The sequence below is a fragment of the Eretmochelys imbricata genome, chromosome 24 (assembly GCF_965152235.1).
Source record: "Eretmochelys imbricata isolate rEreImb1 chromosome 24, rEreImb1.hap1, whole genome shotgun sequence".
In the NCBI taxonomy this organism is placed as follows: domain Eukaryota; kingdom Metazoa; phylum Chordata; order Testudines; family Cheloniidae; genus Eretmochelys; species Eretmochelys imbricata.
Window position 1 is genome coordinate 9,368,624 of NC_135595.1, and position 10,179 is coordinate 9,378,802.

The 10,179-nt window shown below is 51.3% G+C and overlaps 1 protein-coding gene across 1 annotated transcript; it reads left to right on the plus strand.

The window, feature by feature from the left end:
- The first annotated feature begins 4,675 nt into the window (after nt 1–4,675).
- Nucleotides 4,676–10,111, plus strand: VPS72 (vacuolar protein sorting 72 homolog). The gene is made up of 6 exons (XM_077841455.1): nt 4,676–4,894; nt 5,472–5,624; nt 6,524–6,635; nt 6,907–7,086; nt 7,912–8,056; nt 8,822–10,111. The coding sequence occupies exons 1-6, from the start codon at nt 4,781–4,783 to the stop codon at nt 9,210–9,212; spliced, it is 1,095 nt and encodes a 364-aa protein (XP_077697581.1). The 5' UTR covers nt 4,676–4,780; the 3' UTR covers nt 9,213–10,111.
- Nucleotides 10,112–10,179: the final 68 nt, after the last annotated feature.

The following is a 10,179-nucleotide window of genomic DNA, read 5'->3' on the forward strand; positions in this document are numbered from 1 at the left end:
CTCAGGCGCCCAGATACCATGGTGATGGGCACCAATATAAGACCCTACATGGACAGATATGTATGTATGGAGATAGCTAGATCATTCTTGTGATTTATTTATTTCACATTCATCATCATCTACGTTGGGAATCCCTTGAAGTTGAGGATGATTGTCTTTCATGGATTGTCTATTTCAAAATATCTGTAGGTCCGCTGATGGCTGATAAGGCCTATTCTGGAGCTGCACTCTCTGCCACATAGCAGACATGTTTCCGAGCAGGGCAGGTGACCCTGGGCTATTGGTTAGGGCCATAGCATGCTCTTTCTGTCACTTCTGTTTTTCCGTTACATGTAATCATATCTGATTCTCAAAGTGCTGAATTCCTTGCCTCAAGCAGTTCCTCCATTGTTGTCACTCCTGGGTTATACATTGCCACGAATGCAACCAACCAAACACATGCACGCTCTGGACTCCCCATTGTCTTGAGTGTTGTGTTGTCATTTACATCAGTGCAAAGCAGGTTTAAAATGATACCGTTCCAATGCAGGGTAACCATCAACAAACCTGAGAGAGAGAGAGAGATGAAATTTAAAAAGGGCAGCGAGGAGTAGATTGGATGTGAGATCAGATAGGTAGGATGGAACGAGTGTATCATACAATCTCCAAATGTTATTTCTTGCAACTTACACTAGGAGGAGCTACTGGCTCCAGCAAACTTGAAACTAGCTGAAACCCTGGTAAGTCAGGTTAGATTTAGTCCTGGTCTACACTACATGGTTAGGTCGACGTAAGCTGCCTTGTGTCGACCTAGCTGTGGAAGTGTCTTCACTTAAATTCGTGCTCGCTATGCCGATTTAGTTAAACCACCTCCCTAAGCAACATAGAGTCACGGTCAATGTAATTAGGTCAATGCAGTGTTAGACACTGCGATACTTATGACAGGTTTCAGAATAACAGCCGTGTTAGTCTGTATTCGCAAAAAGAAAAGGAGGACTTGTGGCACCTTAGAGACTAACCAATTTATTTGAGCATAAGCTTTTGTGAGCTACAGCTCACTTCATCGGATGCATACTGTGGAAAATACAGAAGATGTTTTTATACACACAAACCTGAAAAAATGGGTGTTTATCACTACAAAAGGTTTTCTCTCTGGAAATGGCCCACCTTGATTATCATACACATTGTAAGGAGAGTGATCACTTTAGATAAGTTATTACCAGCAGGAGAGTGGGGTGGGGGAAGAGAAAACCTTTTGTAGTGATAAACACCCATTTTTTCATGGTTTGTGTGTATAAAAACATCTTCCGTATTTTCCACAGTATGCATCCGATGAAGTGAGCTGTAGCTTACGAAAGCTTATGCTCAGATAAATTGGTTAGTCTCTAAGGTGCCACAAGTACTCCTTTTCTTTTTGTGATACTTATGTCAACTGTTACTGGCTTTCAGGAGCTGTCTCACAATGCCCCACACTGGCAATACAATTGATACAAGCGCTCCTGGTGACAACGCACACCACCAAAACAAGGAGCCAAGTGTGTGCACACAAGTGCTTCAACAACTGCGGTGGATGTATGCCCTCATTAGGTCATCATAATTGTGTAGTGTAGACATGGCCTCAGATGCCAACGTTTTCTCTACTTAACAGACCTTTAAAATGACCTTTCAGAAAAATGCCATGGAACTTCCTATGGTGTGAAAAACCCTGTAGGTTCCAAATTAAACTAAGCAGCAGTTAGATTCTCAGTACATATTTTAGCAACAAAGCAGATTAGCTGATAATTCATTAATCATGCATTTTCAGCTCAGTATTGTCAGTTTCTTCCAGGTATATTATAAATCTAGATTTATAACAAAGATGAGTTAATCATGTCAGGAGATCAGAAATGAATGCACCATGATAAAGTCATGCCTTGTGGAAAATGTTGAAAAACTTCCTCAGCAGAGACAATTCTGCTGAGATCTGAGATTTGGTTTATTTTTCCTTGTGGACCAAATTCATCTCTTGTGTTAGTGGATGCAACTGCTATTGACTTCAATGGGATTGAGTATATTTACACTCAGGGTGCGTTTGGCCAGTGGGTCTTTGTTCCTTAAATTGGGGTACATCTGCCCATTGGTCTTATTTCCCACTAGCAGTCAGAAATCTGTTTGTGCCATCACAGTTGGGCTGCGGGGGAATTTTAATATCAGAAGGGGAAGATGGGTTTTGACACCACTCAAAATGTACCAAGGGTCATAGTGGATTCCCCATCACTGGCAACTTTTTAATCAAGATTGGATGTTTTTCTAAAAGATCTGCTCTAGGAATTATTTTGGGGAAGTTCTCTGGCTGTGTAATCCAGGAGGTCAGACTAGATGATCACAAAGGTCCCCCCTGGCCTTGAAATATGAAGATGTGAAACCTGGTTTTGTGCCAAACTTCAGACTCAAATCAGCTTCCTTGAAAGTTTCCCACAACTTCTTAGCAAGACTGAACTCACATTAAAACACCACCAACAACAAAAACAGAGGCTGATTCATGGTCTTGCATTCAAACTTAGTGATTTGGGCTGAGGTTTGCTTTATTGGTTAGGTCCCCACAGCTGAGTTACCTCCTGGCAGGATGACCATCCCTCCCATTTTTAAAGGGACAGTCCAGTTTTTGGGGACTTTTTCTTATATCGGCGCCTATTACCCTCTACCCCCGTCCCATTTTTTCACAATTGCTATCTGGTTACCCTACCTCCTGGGAGTGGGGTGCTGAGATAATTAATTAATGTTTGTACAGTGTTTTGAGATTTTTGGATGGAAGGCACCATGGCAGGGCATAGAATTCTTGTGAATGATCCTGTTTAAATGCAAACAGCTTTAGCAACAATAAAACAAGGAAAAGGGAAAATGGGAGATATCAATCAGTGGAGCTGGTTCTAAAGAGCTCCTGTTTTGATTCAGTCTTTATCCCCAAGATACAGTTTCAAAGCAAAAACCAAGAGCACATCAGGGAAATCAAGTGAGCCAGGTATAAACAATCAGTAACACTAGGAGGTATCAGGTCACAACTGCTCTCAGAATAATTAGGCAATTTGCCAGCTTGCTTCAACAGACCGTCTGAGATTATATTTCCTCTTGACCAAGGTCTGAAGCTGAAGGCCAGGTTTGGTCAGTGGAGTTACATCTGCTCATTCCAGCTATGTGATTCTCTCAGGCTTTGCACCACACATCACCATTGACACCTGTGCCAAGCGAGTGTGAAGTGCAATCAAATTGGGACAGTAGTGTTTTACGCTTACGTTGTACAGGTGTAACCAGTGAGGCACAGTATGAGATGGGGAGTTTTTGCTGTGTCTCTTTGTGCTCTGTTGATGATTTGTTGGGTCATGAGTGGTCCCCATTTTGTATCCTTCCACCAGCAGTGTTTCCAACTCTTGCCTTTATCTTTCTTGCTGCTGCACGGATCTCAGTGGTATTTTACGTCAAGCCTTGCAGCTCTTAAAGCCCCAGTTTCTGGAGTTATGTGATTACATAACAGAGAATCTCTTTGCTTTCATTTTTTTAAAAAGGTCCCCACAGCTGTTGCCCCTTTTGACCAAACTTGCTAGTCACTGCTTAGGGCCCTGTGGGTGTTCCAGTGGAGAGTAGAAATTGGAGCTAGGTATTTCTGTGATGCAGTTTTGCTTATTTACAAGGAATATACCAAGTCCTATGCTTCTGAATGCAGAGGGAGTCAAATAGCAAGAAACAGCTTCTGTTGCTCATAGCACCAAGCACGAGCTTTTCAGCCTGCACTTCTGACCCAAAAAACCTCTCCCCAGGTTTCTTCTGGGGTCAGCCACATGCTTTCAGCTGTTCATTCCTCCAGGTTAGCTTCTAGTTCTCTCCTCTGTCTGGTCTCAGTTTCTGTGTGTTCTCTTCCCCCCAATACCCAGGTGAACTCAGTAGGTGCTGCTAGTCTCTAGGTAGACTTCATTAGGGTTTGTTTTAAGTATGGCCCCCACTCTCTCTTAGCTTAAATGGGCAATTTATTCACACTTTTGACTCATCCCATAACAAAGTTTCACCTGCCCCAGCTCATAATAAGAGTAGGTTTCTAGTCCTCGTGGCTGCAGAGAAAAGCTGGAAATCACAATGTCTTAAGTCTCAAAAACCAGATGGCCAATCATTGATTATTTTTTATATTATCATGATTTTATATCAAACTGGTCTTGTGGGTTTTTTTGCGGGGTGGAGCTGACTATGACTGTCGGGTGCTGGGGGCTGGCAATAGTGTCCCAGGGCTCCAGTGGCTGTCATTGTGGCTGCAGGAAGTCACTTGTCTCTGTGGTGAGAACTGCCAGTGGCAGGGGGCTGGTTTCCAGTGGAGTGGATGGGATTTCTCACAGGGGCAAAAGATGTTGTGCCCCCAGGGACCTTGGGTTGGGTGCCTCTCACAAGCTACGTAGGGCTAATCTGGGTCAGCATGTGGAGGGGAGACCCCATATTAGGCTGACTAGATGTCCTGATTTTATAGGAACCATCCTGACTTTTGGGTCTTTTTCTTATATAGGCTCCTATTACCCCCCACCCCCATCCCGATTTTTCACATTTGCTGTCTGGTCACCCTACCCCCTATAGAACCCTGACCTAAGCAGGTGTGCAGATCCCCACAAGCCCCGCCCAGCTTCCATCGATCTCTCAGTGCTCGATCGTTCTCCCCTGGCCTCTCCTCCCACCTCGATCTCTCGGCGCTCCGCTCCGCGCCGGGACGGGCTGATTTCTCTCGGCTTGCGCTCGCTCTCCCCTGGGCCAGGCCGGAGCAGTCGCTCGGCGGCGGCGGAGCGGGATGAGCCTGGCGGGGGGTAGGGCGCCGCGCCGCACGGCGGGAAACCGGCTGGCGGGGCTGCTGAATGCCGAGGAGGATGAGTTCTACCAGACCACCTACGGGGGCTTCACGGAGGTGGGGCGAGCAGGAGGGTGGTCTTGGAGAGGGAGCCGAGGCCCGGGGGAGGGGGCTGTGAGGGGGCCCGGAAGGGCGGGGGGGGGACAGAGGCCCGGGGGAGGGGCACCGGGAGGGGCAGAGGCCCGGGGGAGGGGCACCGGGAGGGCGCGGGGGGAGGGGCAGAGGGCGGGGCACCGGGAGGGCGCGGGGGGAGGGGCAGAGGCCCGGGGGAGGGGCACCGGGAGGGCGCGGGGGGAGGGGCAGAGGCCCGGGGGCGGGGCACCGGGAGGGCGCGGGGGGAGGGGCCGAGGCTCGGGGGAGGGGCACCGGGAGGGCACGGGGGGAGGGGCCGAGGTCCGGGGGAGGGGGCTGTGAGGGGCCCCGGGAGGGCAGCGTGGGGGGAATCGCTCCCTTGGGGAGCAGAGTTGGGGGGTGGGGGAGTGCAGCAAGGCCCTGTGGAGGCTGAGTTGGGGGGCTGTGGGCTACTTGGAGGACAGCTGTGATTTGGGTGGGGGCACGAGGCAGAGCGGGACTCCCAAAGGGGCAGTGGGATCTGGTCAGCCGTGACTGTCGTTTGCCCCCCTCTCCTTGGCAGGAGTCGGGAGATGACGAGTACAAAGGCGACCAGTCGGACAGTGACGACGAAGTGGACTCTGACTTTGACATTGATGAGGGCGACGAGCCGGCCAGTGACCAGGACGATGACGAGCCCAAGAGGAAACGCAGGGTGGTCACCAAGGCTTACAAGGTAAGGATGGAGCAGCTGGTTGTGGTGCTGGGAGACCCAGCCTCTGGTTCTGTATTGGGGTAGTACCTAAGAACACCCACTAGTTGTAGACCAGGACCCCAGTGTGCTGGGTGCTGTATGGACAGTGAAGAAAATGGTGGTCTCTGCCCCAAAGAACTTCCAATTGAAGTACAAGACAGGAGACACTAGGTGGATACAGACAGGGGCGCACAAGGAAACAACAAAACAACCGCAGTCAGCATGACGTGCCGTGGTCTCAACGCACCAGTTGTCTAATTGCTGTTTCTGATATAGCCCTGTTGGGCTGGGGGAGGGACCCACATGAAAGCTGCTGCCAAAACTCTTAGTACAACCAGATTGTAATCTAGTGTAGGGGGTAGCCGGGGAGTTCACAGCAATTCCATGTATAGGCTGTTTCATTTATGATCTTGGCAGCAGCAGAACCCTGAAAGCATTTTCAATTAGTGTGTTTCAGGAGTGGGAGTGCAGGCTCATGGGCAGGACTCCTGGGTTCTATTTCCAGCTCTGGGATGGAGTGTGGCCTCATGTTTATCCAGGAGATGGGCAGTCAGGACTCATGGGTTCTATTGCTGGCTCTTGGAGGGAGTGATGTCTAGCGATTAGAAACTGATCATAATAAACAGACTGCAGCAATGGTCAAAGTAAATCAAAGATTGAAAATGTTCTTTCTGTAATCAAAGGTGTAACTAGTAATACAGGCAAAGCACTTTTCTTTTTAAAGGCGTTTATGTTGGCAGGGGCCCTCTTGCAAAAACAAGCTGCAAAATCCCTTGTGGCTCTTTATTTAAATGGGGTTGAACTCTCCAAAGCAGCATTAAATAGCAAACCCCCAGGAGGTTCTTTTTTTCCTCACATCAGCTCTTATCTGAACCTACTAGGAGCCCATCAAAAGCCTGAGACCCAAGAAGCCCGATACGGCTTCCAGCAGCTCCCAGAAGGCGCGAGAGGAGAAGTCTGCGCCCCTGGAACTCCAGGATGAAGTGGGAGACAGTAAGTGTGGCTGATGCTCATTAGGATCAAATGTGTTGCCTTTAGGTGAGACGAAAAACTGGTTTCTGAAGGTTTTCTCGAAGCTTCTGCATCGATTTGCAGGGCAGAGGTTTGATTCAAAGTTATTCAACTACAACTGCTGGGCTGAGCTATGATCCACAAACAGGGAGGAATCATCGTGGGGCTGCTATGCTGGTTTCTTGGTAGCTACACTGTCTCTGCCCGCCGTACCCAGTGTCCTGACTTTCCCTCCCACTCCTTGGGCTTACAGGCCGCAAGTACATGCGCCAGTCGACTACGGAGCACACACGCCAGACCTTCCTGCGTGTCCAGGAGCGTCAGGTGCAGTCGAAGCGCAAGAAGGGGGGGCAGAACTATGACAGGCCGCTGACGCAGGAGGAGCTGCTGGAGGAGGCCAAGATCACAGAGGAGATTAACCTGCGGTCTCTGGGTGAGTGACATGGGTAGGAGGCCCTGGGAAACACACAGGCTCTTCACTCAGGTTGGCAGCAGGAGCCTGGCGCACCAGTCAGGGCTGTACTGCTCTACTGGAGACAACATGATCTGATGGGTGTTACGATTCCCAACCTTGTCCTCTGCCTAAGTTCTAGTGCCAGCTCCGGAAGGGTGTATTATCTCCCAGCTAGAACAGGGGACCTGGAGCCAGGACTCCGGGGTTCTGTTCCCAGGTCTTGAATGAGAGTGGAGTCTAGTGGTTAGAGCAGTGTGGGGGTGGAATCTGGACTCCTGGATTTTATTTCCAGCTCTACCAAGGGCCATTCATTTCAGCTCTGTGTGCCTTGGTTTCCCCAACTGTAAGCATGGATAATGCTACCCAAGCATTAGTTCTGTGGATGATATATAGACGTGCCTAGGCACCTCTGCTCACCATCATGAATGGTTCAGAATTATAGGCATAACACAGGAGGTCTCTGGCTCATTCAGTTACTAGTCACCCCTTATGGGAGCCTGTGTGCCCCTCCTTGGTTCTCCGAGCACCAGGAAGGAGTTTACAGACCATTGGTGACCTGTGACCTGTACTCTGAGAGCTTCTGGTGTGGCACAAATCTCTCTGTCGAAATGCTGGAGTCACAGTCACAGTTAATGGCTCTTGCAGTGGTTCCATGTGGTACCTCCCAGTGTGAGGTAAAGAGCTCAGAGCTCTGAAGGCAGTAGAGCGGGCTCAGTAGCCGGACAATTGACTGGTGGTCTTCTCTGAGCTGCCCCATCGTTCCAAGCCCTGCTCTGTTCACCCTCGGTTCAATCGCCCTTGCAGAAACCTACGAGCGGCTGGAAGCTGACAAGAGGAAGCATGTGCAGAAGAAGCGGAAGTGCGTGGGGCCGGTGATCCGCTACTACTCGGGGACCATGCCGCTGATCACTGACCTCGGGGTGAAGGAGGAGAACGTGGATGTGGAAGGGTAGGTGTTGGGGATTGTATTTATTCCTCCCATCTCCCTAGCCTGAACTCTGGCCCCTCGGGATGGGCTACCAACTCCCTCCTAGGTCTCACTGTCCCTGCTGACTCCTGCACTCTGGCTGGCAGGTGTCAACCCCACTTCCTAGGGGATTCCCCTGAGCCAGCTCGTGGGAGACGTCAGCCCCATCTTGCAGACCCGAGCCACTCAGTCAGTCCTCTTCGGCGTCCCAGCCTTCAGCTGCTTCTCTGAACTGGATCCTGAGTCCCAACAGCCACCAATTTCTTCTTCGTCAGCAGCACGAGTGTGATCTGGATCCCTCGAGGTGGCAGGTGTTTGGGCCCTGGTTAGTCTCCGGCTGAGGACATGGGGCCAGTTGTGGAATTCCCACCTGGACCTAGCTTGAGTTTCAAACACAGCTCAGGCCCATGCTGATCCCTTGCTCCTCCGGTACTCCAAGGGTATCCCAGGTGGGGCTGGTAGGATTAGAACTCGGGCTTGGACAAAGCAGGGCCATGCCTCCTTTTGCTAGAACCAGCTGCCCCAAGATGGGATTTGTGTGGGGTTTGCACCCTGACTTATGTGGAGGTTGCCTGGAGATCTTTACTGAGCACAAGTGCCTGGTACATGCTTTGTCTCCCCTCCCCCGCACCTCCCAAAAGCCCCGTGCGTCCTTGTGCCCCCTCATCCCCAGAGCCCAGGATGTTCTTATTCCCGCTGTTGCATTTGAAGCTTGAGCTGATTCCTGTGTTTTCTCCCCACCCCCAGGTTGGATCAAGACACGCAGCAAACAGCAGAGGCTCCCCAGGCTTCTGCCTCCCAGGCTGGCAAATGCTCTCGCACCTTCATCACCTTCAGCGACGACGAGACCTTTGAGCGCTTCTTCCCTAAGGCCAAGCAGCCCAAGCTGCCTGTGAAGGAGATCTGCCCCGTCACGCACAAGCCGGCTGTCTACCGGGACCCCATCACCGACATTCCCTACTCCAACATCCGGGCCTTCAAAATCATCCGTGAGGCCTACAAGAAATACATCACTGCCCATGGGCTGCCCAACGCGGCAGCTTCCGCGGCCCTGGGGGCAGGGCCGCCCGCAACGGACCCAAATGTCCGGGCGACCAGGCAGAAAATCATCATCAAACAAACCGTCCCGGCCACATAAAGCCCAGGAGCGGTTGTTCCCTTTCCAGGAGGGAACTTCTTAAAGGGACACAGGCACATTTGGGTGGCTCAGTATTGACCCGCCCCTTCTTCTACGTCCCTGTGTATCTTTCTTTTAAACTCAAACAGGTGGTGGTTCATTGCTCTTTATTTATTATTTTATTTTTTAATAAAAAAAGCAATGCCTGCAGCAGTCCCACCAGAACAAACCAGCGCGCAGAGCCCAACCCTCGCAGGAGACCTTACAACAACCAAACCAGCGCGCAGAGCCCAACCCTCGCAGGAGACCTTACAACAACCAAACCAGCGCGCACAGCCCCGCCCTCGCAGGAGACCCTACAACAACCAAACCAGCGCGCACAGCCCCGCCCTCGCAGGAGACCCTACAACAACCAAACCAGCGCGCACAGCCCCGCCCTCGCAGGAGACCCTACAACAACCAAACCAGCGCGCACAGCCCCGCCCTCGCAGGAGACCCTACAACAAGCAAACCAGCGCGCACAGCCCCGCCCTCGCAGGAGACCCTACAACAACCAAACCAGCCCGCACAGCCCAACCCTCGCAGGAGACCCTACAACAACCAAACCAGCGCGCAGAGCCCCGCCCTCGCAGGAGACCCTACAACAACCAAACCAGCCCGCACAGCCCCGCCCTCGCAGGAGACCCTACAACAAGCAAACCAGCCCGCACAGCCCAACCCTCGCAGGAGACCCTACAACAAGCAAACCAGCGCGCACAGCCCCGCCCTCGCAGGAGACCCTACAACAACCAAACCAGCGCGCACTAGTGGAGCTATGCAGTGGGTGGGATCACTTATGCTGGAAGGAGGCAGGATGGATTTTAAGCTCGGAAATGGTGCCTGTTTAACAATTTAGAAAGATAATAAAGTGACAGGACGGACGCTGTCTGCACTGTGCGGCTCACTGTGGGGAGGGGAGGAGCTGGTGAAAGAGGCTGGATTCTGCGGC